The sequence below is a fragment of the Macaca fascicularis genome, chromosome 4 (genome assembly GCF_037993035.2).
Source record: "Macaca fascicularis isolate 582-1 chromosome 4, T2T-MFA8v1.1".
NCBI classification, from domain to species: Eukaryota; Metazoa; Chordata; class Mammalia; order Primates; family Cercopithecidae; genus Macaca; species Macaca fascicularis.
The window spans coordinates 57,863,015-57,887,942 of record NC_088378.1 but is presented as its reverse complement, the minus strand read 5'-3'; the positions used below and the strand labels follow the sequence as shown (position 1 = coordinate 57,887,942).

Sequence of the window (24,928 nt, the reverse complement as noted above, 5' to 3'; positions counted from 1 at the left end):
ATACAGTGTAGATCCAAAGATACAAGTAGTTTAAAAGTAAATATATGGAAAAGATAAAACACATCAATAGTAAACAAAGACAACTGAAATTGCTATTAGTAACATCAGGCAAAGTCATCTTTAAGACAAACAATTTTCTAAACACTCTAAAAACCAATCAATGAATGGGAAACTCACAAGAAAAATTGCAAAATACTTTGAGGTGAATGGAAACAAATACACAGCATATTACGACGTAGAAGAAGCAGATAAAGCAGTGCTTGAAGGAAAACTTACCGCTGTAAAGGCCAGTATACTGAGAAAGGAAAGGATAAAGAAAGAACTATCTCAAATTAATAACCTGACATTTCACTTTAAGAAACTCAAAGAGCAAAGCAACCTCAGCCCCAGATAAGCAAACAGAAGGAAATAAAAATTGGAGTGTAAATAAATGAAATAAAGAATAGAAAAACATTGGCGAACTCAATAAAACCAAAAGTTGGTTCTTTGAAAAGATCAACCAAATTGGAAAACGTTAACCTACAATGACTAAGTAAATGGTGGAGGGATAAAACTCCAATTACTAATACCAGGAAGGAAAGAAGAAACATCACTACCAACCTTACAGAAACAAAAAGGATTGTAAGGGAATACTATGTACGACTATATGTCAATGAATTCAAGAACCTGGATGAAATGAACATCTCTCTTTTCCATTTGTTTTCCATTTATTATTGAGCTACTTTTGATTGTATCCTCTCCTCTCTTCCAGAAAGGACAAATGTTGATAACCAAAGACAATTTCAGACTCTTATCAGCCTAGGGACAGCAGCAGAGGCACCACAAGCTTCTCTGATGCAGTAGATTGGCCTTCCCATGATCTGCCACTTCTCTAGACATTTATTGTTTTCTGTTGAAGATGCTGGAGTTCTAAGCCAGCACTTTAAGGATTACTCGTTTTCTCCTGGTGTTTCCTGTGTATATACAAGAGATGATAGATAGATAGATAGATACATACATACATAGATAGATACATAGATAGATACATAGATAGATACATAGATAGATATAGATAGATAGACAGACAGACAGACAGATAGATAGATAGATATTAATAAACTTCTGTTTGTTTTTCTCATGAAAATCATTTTTCCTCCCCTGCAGTACAAAGGCTTGTCAAGTGCACACTAAAGAGCAGCTGATCTGGCTCCTCCAGCCCATGAGCCCTGTGCTTGGCTCTGTTTGGGAACACACTGAGAAGTCTGGCCTTTTTGGCTGCCACAGGATGCATTTCCAGAAACACCTGTTAGGCCTCTGTAGGTGACTCACGACTTCCTACCTGAAGCCTTATTGGCTCCTGCAAGTGCTAAAGAAACCCCTGGGGGCCGGGCGCGGTGGCTCAAGCCTGTAATCCCAGCACTTTGGGAGGCCGAGACGGGCGAATCACGAGGTCAGGAGATCGAGACCATCCTGGCTAACACGGTGAAACCCCGTCTCTACTAAAAAATACAAAAAACTAGTCAGGCGAGGTGGCGGGCACCTGTAGTCCCAGCTACTCGGGAGGCTGAGGCAGGAGAATGGTGTAAACCCGGGAGGCGGAGCTTGCAGTGAGCTGAGATTCGGCCACTGCACTCCAGCCCGGTTGACAGAGCAAGACTCCGTCTCAAAAAAAAAAAAAAAAAAAAAGAAACCCCTGGGGACAGGCTAGGCTGTCTGTTCCTACTGGATTTTAGGCCTGGAGACTTCTGGTGGGGACAGTCCAGGCAGGGAAATCAAGAGCTGTGGACAGGAAGTGGAGGAGAGCAGGAGGGGATGGCAAGACCCCCAGCCTGACCCCAGTCCCCAGTGCCCTCTAGAAGCAGAAATAGGAAAAGGAGGTTGAGGGCAGGCAGTACTGCAACCTCCTGTGCTGAGCATACAGCTAGGTCCAGCCTGGTGGCCCCGCACCTGCAGATTCAAGGCAGCCCTGCCCTGCACTAACTCTGCACCTCCCAGGCCCACTACTCTCCCACTGTGACCCCACCCGGAGACTGGTCTATCCAAAGACCAGGGCATTGGCCAGCAGCCCAGTGCTCCGCTCCATGGCCTCTGTCGGGCAGGACGGAGCTGGAGCCCAGGCAGAGATGAGGACAGGGGAGAATGGCCCTTGTCAGCCAGGGATGTTCCGTCCTGCTGGGCCCGGGGCCTCTCTCACAGAGAACCTACGTGATCTTGCTTCCTCCACTCTCTTACCTCACAGGCCCTACATATTTGCCAGAAACCACCTGCATTCCTAACTCTTTGCCAGGTCTGCTTTCTTGGAATCAAAATGGCACAATCAACACAACATCCAAGGCATCATAAGCAACAAACAATAAGAAAATATTTGCTACCTTCTTCCTGGGCAGGGTCTTCCTGGAAAAGTAAAGATCTCTGAGGTGCCAAGGGCCACCTCGGCCAGGGGTAGCTGTGTGGCAGACCCCTGTGACAATGGCCAAAGAAACTCAGGAATTCTCAGAAAACGGAGGATGCTGGAAATCCAGGCGGGAGATCTTCTTGCGCCAAGATTTTCCTCAGAGGCTCCTTCTCCAGTAGCCTGAGCAGGGACGACCTGGTGAATGTTAGAATTTCTGCTGGGCTGAGAAAATAACAACAAAAGAAGCAGCAGTCTTAGGTGTGACTTGGAGATGGAAACTGGGTGCAACCAGAAAAGTGGGTGGAGTCTGGAGGCCAATGAGCACCCCACCCTGGCAAGTCAGAGGACAGAGCAGCGGACCAGACACAGAAGTGGGTCCCTTGTAACCTGCACAAAACCTGCAAAAGGAAAGTGCTCTGAGCCCTGATTGGAGTTTTGCCCAACTAAATTTGTATTTCATTTGTAAGGTGGCATACATCTCCAGCTTCCTTGAGGTGAGCTCGGTTTAGGAAGTTTCTTTCCTACTGAACTGTGTCAGGAATCTCACCAACGCCTGACGCTGCCCACCACATCTCTTTTGCTGCTGCTGCTGCTGCTGCTGGAACCTGCCTGGGAGGCCCCGGCTGTGAAGGCTGGAGACCCAAGGAAGCTGCCCTGACACCTCTCCTTGTTTTCTGAGCCAGGGGGCCCATCTGAGCCCCTTCACCCCAAGGTGTCTGTTTTCTATGCCTTGTATGAGGTTTGTGTCTTCATAGAAATGGCATTCTAGTAAGAGATAGAAATTTTAAATGGATAGACATGTAAATTATATGGTATGTGTGTTGGGCAGAAAAATTCCCTCTCCAACCCCCAGGATGGCAGATCCAGTCCCTGGAACCTCTGTGCTGGGTACATGGAAAGGGCGGTGAAAGCTGCAGACGGAGTTAAGGTGGCCGATCAGCTGCCCTGGGAGAACCAGCCAGGCAGGGGTGGAGTTCTCATGTGAACCAGGACTCAGCCTGGTGGAGCTGCCTTTGAAGATGAGGAAATGGGGCCCTGAGCCACGGATGTGGGCAGGTGGAGCAGCTGGAAAAGGCGAGGAGGAGACAGGTTCTCACCAAGAGCGTCCCGAAGGAACACAGCCCTGACAGCACAGTGACGTTAGCCCCGTGAGACTGTTCAGACTTCCGAGCTCCAGAATGGTAAGAGAATGAATGTGTGTTGTTTTAAGGCACTAAGTTTGCAGTAATTTGTTGCAGCCACAATTAAAAGCTAATAAGGTTTGTTTGATTGTTTATTTATTGGGATAGAGTCTCATTCTGTTGCCTAGTCTGCAAAGGAGTGGCATGATCTCAGCTCACTGCAACCTCCGCCTCCTGGGTTCAAGTGATTCTCCTGCCTCAGTATCCCAAGTAGGTGGGATTATAGGCGCTGGCCACCACATCCGGCTAATGTTTGTATTTTTAGTAGAGATGGGTTTTCACCATGTTGGCCAGGATGGTCTCAAACTCTCAACCTCAGGTGATCCAGTGGCCCTGGCCTCCCAAAGTGCTGGGATTACAGGCATGAGCCACCGGGCCTGGCTTACTAAGGTTATGTTTTAAAGTGGTCATTGCTTTAGGGGAACAAGTTCAGGTGAAGAAGGTCCAGCATGGCCTGGGCAGGCAGAGGTCTCGCATTATGAAATAGGGGACTTTACATTTAACAATGGTTAAGATGAAAAATCATGTTACATGAATTATACCACAATTTTTAAAAAGAAAGAAAGAAAGAAATGAATACAAAGATTCCAAATGGGAGGGGCAGGGAGAACCAGGCGTGGAAGCAGGAGTGGGAGTGAGCCGGGCAGATGCCTGAAAGGCAGTCCATGCTGAGGGGAGGGCAACGCAAAGTCCCAAAGCATGGGGACATCTGCAGGGCTCTGAAGACCAGCAAGGAGGCCGAGGGTGGAGGTCGGAACTGAGCAAGCGAGGGGGCATAGAGGACAGCTGACCAGACTGTGCAGGGTTCTCTAGGCGTCTGTAGTGACTTTGGTTTTAATGAGAGAAAAAGGGCACTTTTGGAGGGTTTGGAGCAGAGGAGGGACATGAGTGGTGAGGTTCTGAAGGATCACTCTGGCTGCTCTGTAGCCATTTGGGAGGTGGGGACAGGCATGGAGAACCAAGGAAGGCAGAACTGCAATCATCCTGGCCAGGAGGACAGTGGCCTAGAACCAGGGTCGGGTACTAGATGCAGTGTGGTCAAATCATAGATATTTTATTTCTAGTCCAAAGAAGAGATAAGAAAGAGGTCCAGCAAATAGGTAATTTCTTTTTCTAATTCTTCACAGCCTTACCACACAACCTCTAAACCTTCAGTAAAGTTGGCTACATTCACAAGTAGCTGGTGTCACTTTGGTGGGGGCTTTGTAAGGAAGTGGGCAGGGTGTCTTTTAAGGAAGACTCAGGAGAAGAGTTGGTCTTCCAGTTGCGGAGGGAATGGAGTTGCAAGAAAAAAACAGCAAGGTTGAGCGACACACAGTGGGAACAGGAGCTCAGCGGGCAGGAGCTCTGGGACTAGAGAAGGCAGGACCATAATGCAGTGTTCGCACAGAAACCAGGCAACAGAGGGCGCCAGCACCCACCAGATACGAGGTAGGGCCAGTCACAGCCAGGCCAGGACCTGCAGAGCCCTAAACCCTGAAAAAAAGTGGGGCCCCCCACCTACATATTAAAGAAAACATGTGTGTGCCATTACATGCTGGTGTCCAACAACTGCTAAAATTACATTAAATCCTTTCTAGAATTTCGTGGCTGGGACTTGAGCCTGGTCTTGGTCTGTTTACTGATGATGAATCCAGTACTGAACTGGATCCAGTTCCTGACAAGGAGCCCTGTCCTAGAATCACTCACACATGACAGTTGACAGGTGGCCCCACCAGATTTGCATGGTGGGCAGGTGTTCTGCTAGGCCGGCCTCTCCACGCCCAGGGAGACTGAACTGGTTTCTGCTCCTCAGAGAGTTTGCCCAGAGACTCTGAGGAAGAAAGCTGTCACCTCAGGCCTCTCCATCCTAGAGACGGCAGAAGGACAAACGTCTCCTGCTGGCACAAGGTAGTGGGGTGGAGGGTGGCCGGTGTTCCAAACACCAGTGCAGAGGGAACGTGTGTGTGTTTGGGAGTGAAGGAGGAAAGCAGGGGCTCGAGTGGTGAGAGAACCAGGGGCAATGAAGTAAAAGTGGCATTGGGGGAGCTGCTGGGGGTCTGGGGACGGGGACACTGGATAAGGCATGGAGGACAGGGGTGGCTCTGCGGGTCCTCTGCCTCCACGCCAAGCACTCAGAGATCAGTGCCTCCCGCCAGTCTGGAGTCCCAATCGACCCTCTCCGGTTTGGGGGACAGGGATTTCTCCTTGTTCTCCTGCCCTAACTCCTTCCTTCTGACTTCTCTTGTCCCATTCTCCCTCAAATCATCAGCTCCACTTATGCCGAGGCTTCCACAGCCTCGCTCTGCTGGGCCTTGGCATTCCCAGCCTGGGTGTTGAAACCATTGGCCGGAATCTCAAGGCAGCTGGGGCAGGGAGAGGATGGTTAGAAGCCCAGGACACACTGCCACAAAAAGCCTGTGACTCATTTTCAGGGATTGAAAAATGCAGCCCAAATTCATTTTAAAATTTTCATCTCTCTTGGGACTTCAGGCTGAAAGTTCTTTATAGCAACGGGCTTCCAGGGACTACATGTAATTATTGGTTCCACTTTCCTTATCATCTGCTTCTCACTTCAATTAAAATTCCACTTCATCCGGGCATGGTGGCTCACTCCTGTAATCCCAACACTTTGGGAGGCTAAGTAGGGAGGATTGCTTGAGCCCAGAGTTCGAGATCAGCCTGGGCAACATGATGAGACCCCGTCTCTACACCAAAAATTTAAAAATTAGCTGGGTGTGGGGGCTCACGCTTGTAGTCCCAGCTATTCTGGAGGCTGAAGTGGGAGGACTGATTGAGCTCAGGAGTTCAAGGCTGTAGTGAGCCGTGCTCATGCCACTGCACTCCATCTGGGCAACAGAGCAAGACCTGGTCTCAAAAAACAAAGCAAACAAAAATCTACTTCATATGTAACCATGATTTCAGTTTGGAAGCCACTGCCTGAAGCTGACATTTTGCAGTTGGAATATGGCTATTCCTTCCCATCTTCAGGTTGGCTCAGGCCAACCTGGGATTCAGGACCACAGAGGGCAACAAAGGTAGAAGGGCCCCTTTCCACTTTCCGTATATTTTCCCCAGCCTGTCTGCAGCTCTTTCTTTGTCTTCAGTGTTGGGTCGGCATCCCAGATGTCAAGACCCAAGTACAGGCCTGGTGTGCTCCTTCCTGTGAGTCATCAGACTTGCAGAAAATACTGGCCCTGCTAAGGAGCTACTCAGTGGTCATATCACACATACGTATGCACGCGCACACACACACACACACACACATGCACCCACACGCATGCATGCACAAACACACACACACATACACACACACTGTTCTTGGCCCACCCCTGTTGGTGTCCCCACAGCAGCAGCGTTGGTAGGGCGGTAGCAGTGAATCCCCCTCCCCGCACTCTCAGGGCCTGGGTGTGTACAGAACAGGCTCCACTCAGGACAGATTTGAGACCCCTTCTCTAGACCAAGAGGTGGAAGTGCACCCTCAAAACTGGGGTGCTTTAACCTTAGCAGCCAGAGAACCAGGTAGGGGATGTGTAAAAAGTGTGCATCCCTGGGCCCCTTTAAACCCTTGACCCACTGTCCTCTGAGCAGACAACCCCTTATCCCCCCAGCCCCAGAGAGAGCCCCGCCCAGAGTCCATGGTTACTTTCTTTGATGTCTGTTCCATCTAGTTCAGAAAGGACAGTGGTACAGACCCACTTACCAGGCATCACCAGAGCCCCATTGTCTGAGTCACAGGATGTCACCCTCTGGGTCTAACATGCACTTGAATTAACTGGCATACTGCCCGGCACACAGAGGGAATCTAGATGTGGAATGGATATGGGTGATGTTACACGCCACATGTTTGCCTGCCCTCCAAATTCATATGCAGAAATCCTAACTCTCAAGGTGATACCTTTTAGGAAGTCATAGTCATGCGAATGTAGCCCTGTGGGATAAAGAAGTGACAGGAGAGAGCTTGCTGTCACTCTCTGCTCTCCACTGTGTGAGGATACAACAGGAAGACAGACATCTGGTGAGGAACAGAGGGCCCTCGCCAGACACCAGACCTGCCGACACCTTGATCTTGGACTTCCCAGCCTCCAGGACAATGAGAAATAAATGCTTGGTGTTTTAGCCACGTATTCTGTTGTAGCAGCCTGAACTGGCTAAGTCAGCGGGGTCTGATGATGAAATGGGACAGCTGTACAAGTGAGGTGGAAAGGGGGGTTACAGATACTAAATTTTATGAGGAAACCTTGTGCTTGAGAAATCTGAAAAAGACACAAAATTTTGTTCTAAGACAAATTTTTAGAATTCGAAACTTAGAGCCCCAAGACTTTCCCCAACAATAGACTTGGCTTTCCTTCAGGTCTTGGCCACAGTAGGACTGCTGGAGTCTATTATAAGACTCATCTGGAAGGGCCTCTGCCGTTGCTAAGGCCTTAGTAAATGGTTTGAAGGTCACAGTGTAAACAAAACTGCTGGGAAGTTGGAACTGGGTGGAGCCCACTGCAGCTCAGCAAGGCTGCTGTGGCCAGACTGCCAGATTTCTCCTCTCTGGTCAGGGTATCTCTGTAAAGAAGGCAGCAGCCCCAATCGGGGCTTATAGCAGACTTAAATGTCCCTGCCTGATGGCTCTGAAGAGAGCAGCAGATCTCCCAGCACAGTATTCGAGCTCTGCTAAGGGTCAGACTGCCTCCTCAAGTGTGTCCCTGACTCCCATATACACTGACTGGGAGACACCTCCCAGTAGGGGCTGACAGACACCTCATACAGGAGAGCTCTGGCTGACATCTGGCAGGTGCCCCTCTGGGTCGAAGCTTCCAGAGGAAGGAACAGGCAGCAATCTTTGCTGCTCTGCTGCCTCTGCTGGTGATACCCAGGCAAACAGAGTCGCAAGTGGACCACCAGCAAACTCCAGCAGACTGGCAGCAGAGGGGCCTGACTGTTAGAAGGAAAAGAAACAAATAGAAAGGATTAGCACATCCTCTGAAAGACTCCATCTGAAGGTCACCAACACCAAAGACCAAAGGTAGATAAATCCACAAAGATGGGAAAAAAACAGTACGAAAAGCCTGAAAATTTCAAAAACAAGAACACCTCTCCTCCTCCAAATGATCACAACTCCTCACCAACAAGGGAACAAAACTGGACAGAGAATGAGTTTCATGAACTGACAGAAGTAGGCTTCAGAAGGTGAATAATAACAAACAACTCTGAGCTAAAGAAGCATGTTCTAACCCAATGCTAGGAAGATAAGAACCTTGAAAAAAGGTTAGTCGAATTGCTAACTAGAATAACCAGTATAGAGAGGAACATAAGTAACCTGATGGAGCTAAAAAAAAAAAAAAAACAGCATGAAAATACCATTCAGGACATAGGCATGGGCAGACTTCATGTCTAAAACACCAAAAGCACTAGCAACAAAAGCCAAAATTGACAAATGGGATCTAATTAAACTAAAGAGCTTTTGCACAGCAAAAGAAACTACCATCAGAGTGAACAGACAACCTACAGAATGGGAGAAGATTTTTGCAATCTACCCATCTGACAAAGGGCTAATATCCAGAACCTACAAAGAACTCAAACAAATTTACAAGAAAAAAACAAACAACCCCATCAAAAAGTGGGCAAAGGATATGAACAGACATTTCTCAAAAGAGGACATTCATACAGCCAACAGACACATGAAAAAATGCTCATCATCACTGGCCATCAGAGAAATGCAAATCAAAACCACAATGAGATACCATCTCGCTCCAGTTAGAATGGTGTTCATTAAAAAGTCAGGAAACAGCAGGTGGTGGAGAGGTTGTGGAAAAATAGAAATGCTTTTACACTGTTGGTGGGAGTGTAGATTAGTTCAACCATTGTGGAAGACAGTGTGGCAATTCCTCAAGGATCTAGAACTAGAAATACCATTTGACCCAGCGATCCCATTACTGGATATATACCCAAAGGATTATAAATCATGCTGCTATAAAGACACATGCACACATATGTTTATTGTGGCACTATTCACAATAGCAAAATTTGTCCATCAATGACAGACTGGATTAAGAAAATGTGGCACGTATACACCATGGAATACTATGCAGCCATAAAAAGGGACGAGTTCATGTCCTTTGCAGGGACATGGATGAAACTGGAAACCATCATTCTCAGCAAGCTATCACAAGATCAGAAAACCAAACACCGCATGTTCTCACTCATAGGTGGGAGTTTACCACTGAGAACACATGGACACAGGGAGGGGAACATCACACACCAGGGCCTGTCGGGGGGTGGGGGACTAGGAGAGGGATAACATTAAGAGAAATACCTAATGTAGGTGATGGGTTGATGGGTGCAGCAAACCACCAGGGCACGTATATACCTATATAACAAAACTACACATTCTGCACATGTAACCTAAAACTTAAAGTATAATAAAAAAAAATTTTTTTTTGTAGAGATGGAGTCTTACTATGTTGCCCAGGCTGGTCTTGAACTCCCGGCCTCAAGTGATCCTCCTGCCTCATCCTCCCAAAGTGCTGGAATTATAGGCATGAGCCATTGTAAGGGCTTGGCCATTTCAGTTTTGTTAATTAGCATCTACAATAGTGCCTGATACATGTAGTAGACACTCCGTAAGTGTTTATTGAGTGACTCAATATGTTTTATTACAATTACACACACACACACACACACACACACACACACACAACCCATCTGTCACAGTAGACCGCTTGCTGCCTGTTCGCAGCTAGTTTAATGAATATTGGGGTGTGCTTGGTAAGAGAAAATCTCAACCATTTAAGAGAAAAGAGTTTGAATGGGTTAGGGATAGTGAGAGAGGGGAAAATGGAGATGGGAGAAAATACAGGAATGGGGAGGGGGTACCAGGAAGAAAGGGAAAAGCAAAAGAGGCAGGGAGGAGAAGGGAAGAGGAAATTGGAGGAAGGGAGAAGGAACTCACATAACCTCCAACCATCCTGCTCACACCTGAGGGGGTTTTTTTTGCAGGGGCCATGGGGACAGGAGAGGAGAGTTTATTCAAAGTTAATTTTGTTTTTAAATGTCTTCTTTTATTTTTCAATAAATAATTATATTCTGAATACTTGGAAAACACTCCCTTCACAAAATTGTTATTTAATGTGGTCTCTACAGGCCTGCCCTCAGTTGTTCTAGGGTAAAGAATTTGGGCAGTGCCCACACCCACGCTGTTGGACATTTCTTCACCATACCAGTGAGGGTGTATGTGTCCACGCCCAGCTTCCTGCCTGTTACTCTCCACAATGTGCCAAGAATGCCCCTGACTTGTAGCCCTGTGCGCCTTCTTTTGCTTCTACTGTTGCTACTAACAGCCTTGGAGATCATGGTTGGTGAGTGTCCTGAGATCTCAAGACCTGGCTGAGGACAAGAAGGAGGAGGGAGAAAGGTGGGGGATAGGCGACTGGGGTCTCCTGCAGGCTTCAGGCAAGCCAGTACCTGCTCTTAAGGATGATGTGAGGGAGAGGATCCCTAGGATGTTACCCCCAGTTCGTGCGAGACCCCAGCCTGAGGCCCTAGGCCAGGCACGGGCTCATATGTGGCAGTTCTATAATGCTACCCCCCACCTTCTACTCCAGGACTCTTTCCTGAACTCCCGGGACCCCGGAGGAATTCAGCGTGTGTCCCGTGATAAATACCTCTTTTTCCTTTCTATTGAATGTCCTGTGTATTCAGCTAGATTTTAAGTCTCAGGAGGTCACACAGAGGTTTGTCTGTTTTGTGCCTCAGAACTTGGTAGATGTTGCTAAAAGTATTTGTGACATGAATCCTCCTGTTAACACCATTAACACTAAGTACACCCCAAGGGTCCTCGGTACCATCAAGTATCTCACCCCAGACAGTCAGGGGGAGATGGGAGCAGGGATCCGGAAGGTTGAGGGAGTCTAGGATGGAACCGCCCCCTCTGCCAGCCTGGCCTGGTCCAGGGAGTCTTGGGTCACAGACGCGCAGGTTCTAATGGGCCTCTTCCCCTGTCCTGGACCTCACCTGCATCTTTCTCTCACAGGTGCTCACTCTCTTTGCTTCAACTTCACTATAAAATCATGGTCCAGACCTGGACAGCCCTGGTGTGAAGCACAGGTCTTCATGAATAAAAATCTTTTCCTTCAGTACGACAGTGACAGCAACATGGTCAAGCCTCTGGGCCTCCTGGGGAAGAAGGTAAATGCCACCAGCACATGGGGAGAATTGACCCAAACGCTGGGAGAAGTGGGCCGAGACCTCAGGATGCTCCTTCTTGACATCAAACCCCAGATAAAGACCAGTGGTAAGTGTGGAATGGGGTGGGGAAACGGAGGCAGGCAGCAAGAGAGGGGAGGGAAGAGCACAGGTGGGGAGGGGCTTTAGGTGTATTTGTGTATTGATCATTGGCCCAACCATAGAGACACAGGGGACCCAACGGGTGGGAAAGGGCAAGTCCGGGCAGAAAGAGTACAGGACCCTAAATATGTAGAGAAACACTTGACCTATTGGAAGACGATGGACCTCTCAAGAGTGGAGGATGATGGCTTTGTGTCTGGATTGCAGGTTCTTCCACTCTGCAGGTCGAGATGCTTTGTCAACGTGAAGCAGAACGATGCACTGGTGCGTCCTGGCAGTTCACCATCAATGGAGAGAAATGCCTCCTCTTAGATGCGATGAACATGACCTGGACAGTAATTAATCATGAAGCCAGTAAGATCAAGGAGACATGGAAGAAAGACAGAGGGCTGGAAAACTATTTCAGGAAGCTGTCAGTGGGAGACTGTGATCACTGGCTCAGGGAATTCTCAGAGCAGTGGGAGGTGATGCCAGAACCGACAGGTAACTGAGCCGGGCAGGAGAATGTGGCAGCTCCCTTTAAAGGTCAAAAGCCTTCCCTGTGTGAGTGTCAGCGTGTGTGCAATAGAAAATTTGATTGACTTCTCCATGGGCTTCCTGTCTGGAGAGTCAGTGATGGCCATAAGGATTTCCCACCATCCTCCCTTTCCCATCCCATTTTCCACTGTTTCTTCCTCAGTGTAGAAACTCCTTCCCATTAACCAATGATCCAGTCACCAATGACCCACCGCTAAATGGTCCCAAGCCTATCTGGGTCATTGCAAACATCCAGGCCTTCTCTTCCTCTATTATAATTACCCTTCCACCGGTTCTAATGCCACTTCTTAGTCATGAAGCCTTCTCCACCTTCCCCACACAGAATTAAGCACCACCCATTGTGTCATCCTCCAAACAGTTCTAACCACAGTAATCATGTGAAATTGTGTGGTAATCAGATGGACATTTGCTACCTCTCTCAGTAGAAATCTGAGCTCCATAAGGACAAGGCACAACCCCATTCATCTTCATGGCCCAGGGTCTGGTAGAGTGGCTGTCACATGAGCCAGTGATTATGTGGGGCACCATGTGTTCCTGGGGAAAGCAGGGGCTGTGGAAAGCATATTTTTAGGTGTGACAGGGCTTGTGCTTTTTTTTTCTTTTTTAGTGTCACCAGTAAATGTTTCGGATGTCCATGGGTCTTCTTCTAGCCTACTATATACATGGATCATCCTGGGGGCGTTCATCTTGTTTGTCTTAATGGGAATTTTTCTCATCTATATCAGGTGGCAAAAAGGTGAGTGGCAGGCTGGTCTCTGGCCCTTGAAGATGTCTTAGTCTGGTAAGGACTCGAGAGAGGTGAGCCATGGGTCTCACCCAAGTCCCCACTCCCTGATCCATCTCTCTCCACAGAAATGGTGCATTGTCTTGGTCTTGAGTCCCCACACTACACAGCAGGGCTGGCAGCACAAACGTGCAGTGAGAGGAGGGACGAAGCACGCATCTCTTCCTGAGGAGGGGCAAGGTCTAAAATCTGGAATGCCTGCCTGAGGTGTTGTCTCTTCGCCATCCGGCCCAGGGGTTCCCCCAGCATTTTGATGGAAAGTTTGTTTGCTGTCTGCGTTTAGCATGATTTATCTCAGCAAGGTTCCATCCCCTTTTCCCATTTGCCCTGAGAAGACTCACTGGTGGTGCTTGTGGCTGCAGCATTTACTTCTGGATAATACACAAGGTTGTGGTATAAGAAATCCTTTCACCACCCTCTAAACATTACATTGCCGAACTATATCCTACATTTTTAGTAGAGATGGGGTTTCTCCATGTTGGTCAGGTTGGTCTTGAACTCCCGACCTCAGGCGATCCGCCCACCTTGGCCTCCCAAAGTGCTGGGATTACAGGGGTGAGCCATCACACCTGGCTGAGAGAACTATTATATGCCAGGCACATTGCCAGACATCTTCTGCTCTTTGGTGCTGTTTCTCTGCCTTTGCTCTGACATGAAGAATTCATTTCTTTCTTCCATTGCTGTCTTTGTCCTCATAGTATCCCCTCCAAATTGACCCAGGCAGACCTCAACATTTTCAAGTATAGCAATTTGGAAAAGTTAAGTAGAGCTCTTTGGTTCAAGTCACAGTTCCTGGGGGATCTCTCTGTGGAGTTCAAAGTTAAGGTTCCCTCTAACGAGAAAAATAGGCTACTCCACCTATGACTCACTGAGAATCAATGTTTCTTGTCCGGAGCTGCATGCCCCGGCCATAGCGAATAATAATTAACGATTAAAACGCCTGAGCTCTATTCATTTCCACCTTCTACCTCCTCCCTATCTTTGCCTTTTTTCTCCTGTACTAATACCTCATTAAAGATGGCGCTCTTCCTGCTGCTTCTTCACTCACTTTTCCCGCACCAGGGAAAATTGTTACTTAATAGCGCAAGCGCAACATGACGTCCCACCGGAGAAACCGAAACTAACCTGGCCACGCCCTCGGCAATGAGATCATTTCCGCCTTAGCCCAACCCCTTCCCTTCCAAGTGTATATAAGGCAGTGCATTACCGCCATTAAACGAGACTTGATCAGAGCACTGTCTTGTCTCCATTTCTCGTGTCTCTTGTTCCCCAAATTCCCACCCCCTCCTCCAGGGCCTCTTCTGACTATCCCGCGGGCCGGGATAGTTTCTGATGTAAAACATGATTCTACCCTTGTCATTGCTTAAACGAATACTATGACTCAGATCTGTGTCTGCTTTGCAGGGTCCCTGACATGAAAAGTGAGTTTGCCAAGATCAGTGTCACAACAGGCTTGGCAAGATATGGCTTGAGTCAGTTAAGGGCCACTGGTCCAGAAGGGACTCATGTGGTGGGTGGTGTGATGGCAGCAGGAACCTAGGGAGTGAATATGCTCAAATGGGAAGGGGTCCCACCCACAGAGCTGCAGGCAAAGGGGTCCCACCTTAACCCCTGGTGGAAGGTGACTGAGAAGGACTTAACTGCCCCAACCAAGCAGGCTGGGACTTCAGTGCCATTGACAGTAGTGAAGGGGATTGGTGAGTAGGAAGGGAGGCAGAAGAACAGTTTTAGAAGCTGCGTCTGAACAGTAGGGATTTAAAGGAGGTGGGACCTCCATGGACACCTAGGGGTTCCTGACTCCTAGCCTCATCCTGGCAACTGAGTCTGCTGCTGAAGGGCTTCCTGTCTGGGCAGGAGCAGGTAGAGCTCAAGCACCAGCAGCGGTCAGTGCCACAGCTGAGCTGAACAAAAGTGGGAGGCAGAGCAGGCCCGGGGAAGGGTGTGTTGGAATTCAAGGGGAAAAAAGTATATCTGCCACCCTTTGGGGACAGCCTCCTCCTTGTGTTGCATGGATTTCTCTGTCACAGGGAGAAGCAGCACCCAGGGAAAAAGAGCTCTGTGTGCCCATGACACATTCCTATTTTGTTGTCTCTGGCATTTCTTGGCATTGTTTCTGCTGATGTGACAAAAGAGAGAAAAAGCTGATCAAAGCTAAATGTCAGAGCAAAGGGGTTGACAGGGAGTGTCTTTTCAGATACACAGGGACATTCACCAAGAAGGGCCATTTTTGGATCATAAAATAAATCTTAGCTGGGCACGATAGATCACACCTGTAACCCCAGCACTTTGGGAGGCCAAGACAGGCCGATCATTTGAAGTCAGGAGTTCAAGACCAGCCTGGCCAATATGGCGAAACCCTGTCTCTACTAAAAATACAAAAATTAGCCGGGCATGGGGGCATGGGCCTATAATCCCAGCTACTAGGGAGGCTGAGAGAGGAGAATCACTTGAACTCGGGAGGCGGATTTTGCAGTGAGCTGCTATTGCACCATTGCACTCCAGCCTAGGTGACAGAGTGAGATTCCATCTAAACAAACAAACAAACAAATAAATAAATCTCAGCATATGTAAAGGGTTGAAATCATGCAAAGCATCTTGTCTGAGCGCAATGGAAATAAACTAGAAATCAATAGCAGGAAGATATCTGGAAAAATCCTCAAATGTTTGGATATCAAATAATATGCTTCCAAATACTATATATCAAATAAAAAAGTACAAGGAAAACTAGAAAGTATTTTGAAATGAATGAAAATGATAACACAAAATATCAAAATCCATCAGACACAGACAAGAGAACGTTTAGAGGCATCCACACTGAACTTCTGATCTCTAAATCGCCGTGCATCATTACGGCCAAACTTTTTGTTCATGCATCATTACGGCCAAATTTTTTGTTCATGCTCATCTCTCTGCCTGGAATTTTCTTTCCTATCTGACCAAATTCCAGACAGCTATCCAAGTCCAGTTTAACTGTCACCCCCTCTAAGAAGTCACCAATCTTCCTGGATAGAATTAACTACCCCCGCTCATAGCTCAGAAATTCTGACCACAGAAAAATTATCACATTGTTTTATGATTGGGTGTATGTCAGTAAATTGATGAACTCACTTGAGGACATTACTTTTGTAACCTGAGAATCTATTGTGGCTGCTATATAGTAAAAGCTCAGGACATGTAAGGACTTGAGTGGCAGCTGAAGTAAGGGTCATCTCCTGGGTATGGAGCTTGGACAAGAACCTGCACTCTTCTGTTCCATTTTACCTCAACCATCCGTGTCCCCAACCACATCTCCACTATCCTACCTGTACCAAGTGCTAATCCCTTGAATCACCTCAGTGACTATCTTCAGCTCAATCCCAATCACAGGTCAGGAGGGAGGGCATCAGGTATACTGTAAGCAAAGCAAAGGATGAGATGGGGCCAACTGGCCTCTGGATCAGGGGCAGGGCTTTTCCTGGTATGAGGACAGGGAGAAACCAGATTGCTAAGTCTCCCCAAGACCCCTGCCAAATCTCACCGTAGAAATAAGATGAGGTGAATTTCACTTCTCGCCTGGGCATTGACGACCTGAGAGGCTTAGCTCTGGGTCAAGTTGAGCCCTCTCTGTCCCTGGCCAACAGGAGAAAGGCAAAGGCTGAACGAGTCTCGGGGACTGTCTCTGCTTTGCAAGTGGGCCCTGAGATTAACAGGGACCTTTCCAAATTAATGCATCCACAGTGGTTTGGCAAAGTCAGGCTTGATTTAAACCAGGGTCACTCTCCAGGGGGTGCCTATGTGGTGGGTGGTCTGATGGACAGAAACACAGAGGGTGGGCAAGACACATGTTGGGTGGGGCAGCAGCTTGATGATCTGACCATGGGAAAGTATATCATATGCCAAAGGATGAGGGGTCTCTAGGTTTAACTCCTAAGAGGAAATAGTTAAGAAGGCTGCCTGGGCTCCAGCAAAGCAGGCTGAAGGCAGGGCCACACAGACAGTGGGAGAGGGGATTGTGAGCAGAAGGGAAGGCCGAAGGTGAAGCCTAGACACTCCGTGAGGACAGCAAGAACTAGAAGATGGGATTCCTTGGACACGTGGGTTTCTGGTTCACCCTGACACAGAAATCCTGGCAAATGGCTTCGTGCCAAGCCCCACCGTCAGTGCTCTGGCCCTGCCGCAGGGATACCCTTGCCCACAGCTGGAAGACTCTTGCCCCCACTGTGGGCTTTCCCACTGTGTTCCCGCTGATACTTTATCTTCCTCGGTTCTGAAGCCCTAAAATCTCTGCTGAGGTCTGGGTCTAACTAATGATGAAGTAAAGGGAAAGTGAACAATCATAAACTAGATGACAGAGAGGCAGGATGGGAACAATAGCAGCTGATCGCTCCCTGAGAGAGAGGTGGGATCTGAGTCCTGACAGATCATGGAGGGCTCAGTCCTGAGCTGATCTGACCAGGGTTCTGCATTCTTTTGTCTCCTTCCTGAAGGCGGAAGATCCACCTGGAGGTGATACCACAGCGGCAGCGCGGAATTGTTCACCCCGGGTCCTCAATCGCTGACAGCCTTGGCTCCCACTGCTCTGTGTTCCCTGAGTCAAGTGGAGTTACAAACCCCCTTCCAAGACCAGATGGCACTGACAGACACGGCTTACTCCTTTGCTGAACCAATTTAATGCATGACCTTCGTAAGTTGCACCCTGTCTCGGCCTCGGTGTTCCATCTCTGGAGTTCCATAACCTCTGAAGTTATGAAGATAATCTGTGCAATAAAGATTCAAGCACTGTCAATTTTGCTGTAATGTGACATATATGTTCCAAAACATTCCCAGCACTGTACAAAACAGTACCATAAAAATCACAAAGTTTGTGGGAAAACAAGGTTAGAGGCACAACACTCAAAAAATTTTTCAAACCAGGCACGGTGGCTCACGCCTGTAATCCCAGCACTTTGGGAGGCTGAGGCGGGCGGATCACGAGACCATCCTGGCTAACATGGTGAAACCCCATCTCTACTAAAAAGTAGAAAAACTTAGCCGGGCGTGGTGGTGGGCGCCTGTAGTCCCAGCTACTCGGGAGGCTGAGGCAGGAGGATGGCGTGAACCTGGGAGGTGGAGCTTGCAGTGAGCGAAGATCGCGTCACTGCACTCCAGCCTGGGTGACGAAGCGAGACTCCGTCTCAAAAAAAAAAAAAAACAAAAAAAACATAGGGCTGGGCACAGTGGCTCACATCTGTAATCCCAACACTTTGGGAGGCCTAAGAAGGAAGATCACTTGAGCCCAGGAATCTGAAGCTGCAGTGAGCCATTGCTCGTGAGATTGTGGACCTGTGATCCTACCACCAGCCCACCTGGTTCCAACACCGCCTCCTCTATGTGTGAGAGGGAGAGAAGAAAAGTGAGGGAGAAAAGAAAGGTAAGCAAAGAACAGAGAGGAAAAACTGGAATTAAGAGGAAATTGGGGGAATTAAACAGAGGAGAGGGCATGGATCCAAGGGAGTTGGAAGAGTTGCAGCTTGTGGATTAGTATGCAGTGGAGGAAGAAGGGTTGTTGGAAATCATTTGGGAGGTAGTATAACCAGACATGGATGAGAGTGACACACACGATGAACTAAGGCATCTGGAAGCTGGCTGGGGTGCCTGCCAGCAGGTATTGTGTATTCCTACATAGCTTGGGTCAGCTGAGTGAATGCAGTTTTCTGCATTCACCATTTCTCACAGACTAAGTCACGCATAAGCAAACGTGCATTCACATTACACTGACATTCTTCCCTAATATATCATTTGCATTGGAATAAAGTATGGTTTTCAAACAAGCTGGTATAGCAAAACTGACTGCATAAATTATGTGAGCACAATGCAAGTAATTCTTTATTTTATTTTATTTTTTGCAGAGTTTCACTCAACTTCCAGGCTGGAGTGTAGTGGCGCAATCTCTGCTCACTGCAACCTCGATTTCCCAGACTCAAGCAATTCCCCTGCCTCAGCCTCCTGAGTAGCTGGGATTACAGGCATGTGCCACAATGCCCAGCTAATTTTTGTATTTTTAGTCGAGACAGGGTTTCACCATCTTGGCCAGGCTGGTCTCGAACTACAGAACTCAGGTGATCTGCCCTCCTTGGCCTCTCAAAGTGCTGGGATTATAGCATGAGCCACTGAGCCCAGCCACAAGTAGTTCTTTTCTGATAAACACTTTAACACTGAATGCAAAAAAAAAAAATTGTGTGTGTTATTTTTTTTTCTATTTTACTTTAAACTAGACACACCAAACATGTTTCTAAATAAACGTAATATGGAAATCTTTCTTTTTCTCCTCCATTCTCAGTGAGGATATGGTTGTAAATTCTTATTATCTGATAATTTTTATCAGATCTTTACAAATTATAAGCTTACTTGCAACTCTGTTTTCAGACTATCCCTTCTATTATAATCATGAAACTGAATTAAATAGGCAGCTTTTTTTGAGTTTTGTTCTTTTGTTTTTATTTTCATAGTTTTACAAGAATATAATGCACGTAGTCTGTCTTCCATTTTAAACCTAATGTCTTCCTAATTTCTCCTTCATAGTTTCAACAAACATAAAGGTAACAATTCAAAGCACCTGTCGCTTCAACAAGAAGATATTTTATATATTTTAAAAAACAGATAACAATTTTGAAATACTTGCTATAAGAATAAAATTGTATCTAATAAGTAGAACTAAAATTTTGACTGATGTTGCAATAGATTTGGTGGGGGCTTTTTTGTGGGTTTTTCTTTCTTTCTTTCTTTCTTTTTTTTTTTTTTTTTGAGACAGTCTTTCTCTGTTGTCCAGGCTGGAGTACAGAGGTGTGAACGCAGCTCACTGCAGCCTTGAACACCTGGGCCAAAACAATCCTCCTGCCTCAGCCTCTCATACTGCTGGGACCACAGGTGTGAGCCATCCCACCCAGCTAATTTTTAGATTTTTTTATAGAGGTGGGCATTTTACTATGTTGCCCAAGCTGGTCTCAAACACCTGGGCTCAAGTGAGCCCCTGCCTCAGCCTCCCAAATTGCTAGGATTGCAGGCATGAGCCTCTGTGCCTGGCCTCTTTATTATTATTATTATTATTATTATTATTATTATTATTATTATTTTGAGACAGAGTTTTACTCTGTCACCCAGGCTGGAGTGCAGTGGCGCAATCTCGCTCAGCTCACTGCAAGCTCCGCCTCCCAGGTTCACGCCATTCTCCTGCCACAGCCTCCTGAATAGCTGGGACTACAGGCGCCCGCCACTGCGCCCGGCGAGTTTTTGGTTTTTTTTTTTTTTAGTAGAAATGGGGTTTCACCCTGTTAGCCAGGATGGTCTCTATCTCCTGACCTCGTGATCCACCCGCCTCGGCCTCCCAAAGTGCTGGGATTACAAGCGTGAGCCACTGCGCCCGGCCTGTTATTGTTATTATTATTTTATTTTTCAAACTAGGAAAAAAGCTATGCAGTAACAGAAAATTCTAGTTATATTTAAAATAGGATTACAAGAGAAACGTATGAATGCATTGTGGTTTTCTCTTTTTTATAATTTTAACATTTTAGATTCCGGGAGTATATGTGCAGTTTGTTACATGGATATATTGTGTGACACTGAGGTTTGCGATGTGAATGATCCCAAGTAGTGAGCAGCAGCGCAGTACTCAATGGCAGTTTTTCAGTCCTCCCCTGTCTCCCCCTCTAATAGTCCCCAGTGTACCCAAAGCTCAGCTCCCACTTAAGAATGAGAACATGTGGTACTTGGTTTTCTGTTCCTATATTAATTCACTTAGGATAATGGCCTCCAGCTGCATCCATGTTGATACAAAGGACACAATTTTGTTCTTTTCTATGGCTGCATAGTATTCCATGGTGTATATGTGCCACATTTCCTTTACCCAATCCACAATTGATGGGCACCTAAGTTGATTCTACATCTGCTATTGTGAATAGTGCCGCAATGAACACCTAAGCATGTGTCTTTTCGCTAGAATGATTTCTTTTCCTTTCGGTATATGCCCAGTAGTGAAATTGCTGGGTCAAATGGCAGTTCTGTTTTAAGCTCTTTGAGAAACCCCTGAACTGCTTTCTGCAGTGGCTAAACTATTTTACATTTTCACCAGCAGCGTAAAGCGTTCCCTTTTCTCTATAGCCTCATCACCCATATGCTATTTTTTGACTTTTCCCCCGCAAAGTCTCAAATTTTATTTAAATAGCCTCCAGTAAGAACAGAGTGGGCCAGTGACTACCCCTTCCTTGTAAAGTCAACTAACCAAACCATGGCCGTGTGCGGTGGCTCAAGCCTGTAATCCCAGCACTTTGGGAGGCCGAGACGGGCGGATCACGAGGTCAGGAGATCGAGACCATCCTGGCTAACACGGTGAAACCCCGTCTCTACTAAAAAAATACAAAAAACTAGCCGGGTGAGTTGGCGGGCGCCTGTAGACCCAGCTACTCGGGAGGCTGAGGCAGGAGAATGGCCTAAACCCGGGAGGCGGAGCTTGCAGTCAGCTGAGATCCGGCTACTGCACTCCAGCCCGGGCGACAGAGCGAGACTCCGTCTCAAAAAAAAAAAAAAAAAAAAAAAAAAAAACCAAACCAAGGAGAGTAAGTGCACCCTGCAGCCAGCCTGCCAGCCAGTCATGTGATAGGCGGGGTGCCTCTCAATGGGAGCAGCCGCGACCACGGCCCCAGCTAGCTGCTGGGGGAGCATCCACAGTCGATCGGGGTTCTTGATGGTTTCATCCACAGACACGATCAGGCACACAGCCTCAGAGGCCACTGCCAGGGCATTGATCCATACCAAAGCTGGCTCCCATGCGAAGGCCTCAAAGTTGTCAGCAATGTCCTCATTGTTGATGTCCACCTCATATCACATGCCCCTGGGTATAGCATGCTTGCAGCTTGTTGAGAATCTTTGTGGCCCCAAGGCCAGCATTGTTGTACAGCTGGAATGAGACAGTCTCCATGGCCTTGGCATATGCCCCAATCAACAGCTGTTGCTTTCGTGGAATAGTCCTTGAGGAATCCTGAAGGTACTTGGAGAGCGCCCTCTCAATAGCCCTGCCACCAGCCACCACTGACTCATTCCTGATGGCCCTCCTGATGATCATGATGACATCACGCAGGGACCACTCTGTCTCCTCCATAAACTGCTCACTACCGCCACGGAGGATGAAGGTGGATGTTGTGGCTTTGAGGCAGCCAGTAAAGAAGCTGTACCTCTCACCTTTAATCTGGGTCTCTTCAAACACCTGGCATCGATGCAGCACATCTGCTGAGAGAGCATTCGGACTGATCTGGATTGAGACTTCACAGGCCATCACCATCCTCTTCAGATTATCCTCAGGTACTTGGCCAGCACAGAACATGTCCCTGTCAGCAAAGTACTGGGTGGCCACGTCCCCAGTGGGGAGGTTGGACAAGACAACTTTGGCTCCAGAATGATGGATCCTCTCTAACTTGTCATAAAGAATGTTCTACTCAGCATCAACAATCACCTGATAATCCTCAACTGTGTGGACTTTTATCTCAGCATTATCTTTCTCAGCTTTCAACTCCAGCTCAACATTCAAAAGGGCAATCTAGGGATTTTGGTATTTTTTGGGGGGTTGCATTTCAAACCCAGCATAAGAGAAAGTCTTCTTAAATGCAACACCAGCTGGGCTCCACCCTGTACCTTCTTGATTCCAATCATTTTAATCTGCAGCAAATCATCACACATCATCACTGCATCCACCACCATCTTAGCAAAGAATGCTTTCTGCTGCGAGATCAGTTGGAGCTCAGAGCGGTCCTGGCACACTACTCCAGCGGCCTCCTCTGCTCCACTTTATCTGCCTTCTTCACAGTCACAGCAATCTCTTTGATCATGTTAACTCCAACTGGGTGACTGTGCAGACAAGCTCGAATGTGAGCTGAGGGTGTAAACCTTCCTTCACCTACAGTTTCACCTGCTTCAGAAACTCTGCAGCCAGCAAGGTCACTGAGGTGGTGTCATCACCGACCTCAGTGTCTTGGGATTTGGCAATGTCCACTAAAGTCTTTGCTGCAGGATGGACAACATGAAGTTTCAGAATTCTGGCCACGTCGTTAGAAATTGTTGCTTTGCCTCCGCCATCCACAATAAACTTGTCCATGCCACAGGCACCCAGGGTGGCTCTTACAGCCTTGGCAATCACCTGGCAGGGACTGATACTATTCGCAAGCTGGGAGATGCCTTGGGAGCTATCAGTTCCCTCTTTCAACAGGATAATTAGTGTGGGCATCATTTTGGAAGCTTATTCAGTGGTCCACTACTCTCCTCTCTTCTCTGTGACAGGTCCGCCCAGCAACCCACCAGATTTTTGAATTTTTAACAATCACCATTCTGGCTGCTGTGACATGGTATCTCACTACAGTTTTGATTTGCATTTCTCTGATGATTAGTGATGCTGAGAATTTTTTCACGTTTTTTGGCCACTTTGTATGTCTTCTTTTGAGAAGTGTCTGTTCCTGTTCTTTGCCCACTTTTTCTTTTTTTTCTTTTAATTTTTTTATTATTACACTTTAAGCTCTAGGGTACATGTGCACAATGTGCAGGTTTGTTACATATGTATACATGTGCTATGTTGGTGTGCTGCACCCATCAACTCGTCATTTACATTAGGTATATCTCCTAATGCTATCCCTCCCCTCTCCTCGCTCCCCACAATAGGCCCCGGTGTGCGATGTTCCCCCTGGTGGGTCCAAGTGAGCTCATTGTTCAATTCCCACCTATGAGTGAGAACATGTGTTGTTTGTTTTTCTGTTCTTGCGATAGTTTGCTGAGAATGATGGTTTCCAGCTGCATCCATGTCCCTACAAAGGACACGAACTCATCGTTTTTTATGGCTACATAGTATTCCATGGTGTATATGTGCCACATTTTCTTAATCCAGTCTGTCACTGATGGACATTTGGGTTGGTTTCAAGTCTTTGCTATTGTGAATAGTGCTGCAATAAACATACATGTGCATGTGTCTTTATAGCAGCATGATTTATAATCCTTTGGGTATATACCCAGTAATGGGATAGCTGGGTCAAATGGTATTTCTAGTTCTAGATCCTTGAGGAATCACCACACTGTTTTCCACAATAGTTGAACTAGTTTATAGTCCCACCAACAGTGTAAAAGTGTTCCTATTTCTCCATATTCTCTCCAGCATCTGTTGTTTCCTGATTTTTTAATGATTGCCATTCTAACTGGTGTGAGATGGTATCTCATTGTGATTTTGGTTTGCATTTCTCTGATGCTTTGCCCACTTTTTCATGGGGGTTATTTGGTTTTTGCTTGTTGAATTGTTTAAGTTTCTTACAGATTCTGGATATTAGACCTTTGTTGACTGTATAGTTTGCAAATATGTTCTCCCATTCTGTAGGTTGTCTGTTTACTCTGTTGATAGTTTGTTTTTGTTTTTGTTTTTGTTTTTGCCCTGCAGAAGCTCTTTAGTTTAATTAGGTCTCACATTTCAACTTTTGGTTTTGTCGCAATTGCTTTTGAGGACTTGTTATAAATTATTTCCAAAGGTCAATGTCCAGAATGGTATTTCTGAAAATTTCTTCTAGGATTCTTATAGTTTGAGGTCATATATTTAAATCTTCAATCTGGCTGGGTGTGGTGACCCTCGCCTGTAATCCCAGCACTTTGGGAGGCTGAGGCACTTGGATAACCTGAGATCAGGTGTTTGAGATCAGCCTGGGCAACATAGTGAAACCCAGTTTCTACTAAAAATACAAAAATTAGTTGGGTGTG

At 47.0% G+C, this 24,928-nt stretch overlaps 1 protein-coding gene and 1 pseudogene across 1 annotated transcript; one reads left to right on the top strand and one right to left on the bottom strand.

Moving 5' to 3' along the window:
• Positions 1-10,783: 10,783 nt before the first annotated feature.
• On the top strand, positions 10,784-14,424 carry LOC102133652 (retinoic acid early transcript 1E). The gene is made up of 5 exons (XM_074037232.1): positions 10,784-10,883; positions 11,558-11,818; positions 12,079-12,354; positions 13,016-13,144; positions 13,261-14,424. The coding sequence occupies exons 1-5, from the start codon at positions 10,808-10,810 to the stop codon at positions 13,359-13,361; spliced, it is 843 nt and encodes a 280-aa protein (XP_073893333.1). The 5' UTR covers positions 10,784-10,807; the 3' UTR covers positions 13,362-14,424.
• Positions 14,425-21,818: 7,394 nt separating this feature from the next.
• On the bottom strand, positions 21,819-23,808 carry LOC102141697 (T-complex protein 1 subunit eta pseudogene; annotated as a pseudogene).
• Between the last annotated feature and the right edge of the window lie 1,120 nt (positions 23,809-24,928).

Bases quoted from the DNA above. Each gene is read 5' to 3' on its own strand.
- LOC102133652 (XM_074037232.1), top strand. From the start codon at position 10,808: ATGCCCCTGACTTGTAGCCCTGTGCGCCTTCTTTTGCTTCTACTGTTG. The intron at 10,884-11,557 runs GTGAGTGTCCTG...TTTCTCTCACAG, and splicing joins AGCCTTGGAGATCATGGTTG to GTGCTCACTCTCTTTGCTTC. The intron at 13,145-13,260 runs GTGAGTGGCAGG...CTCTCTCCACAG, and splicing joins CTATATCAGGTGGCAAAAAG to AAATGGTGCATTGTCTTGGT.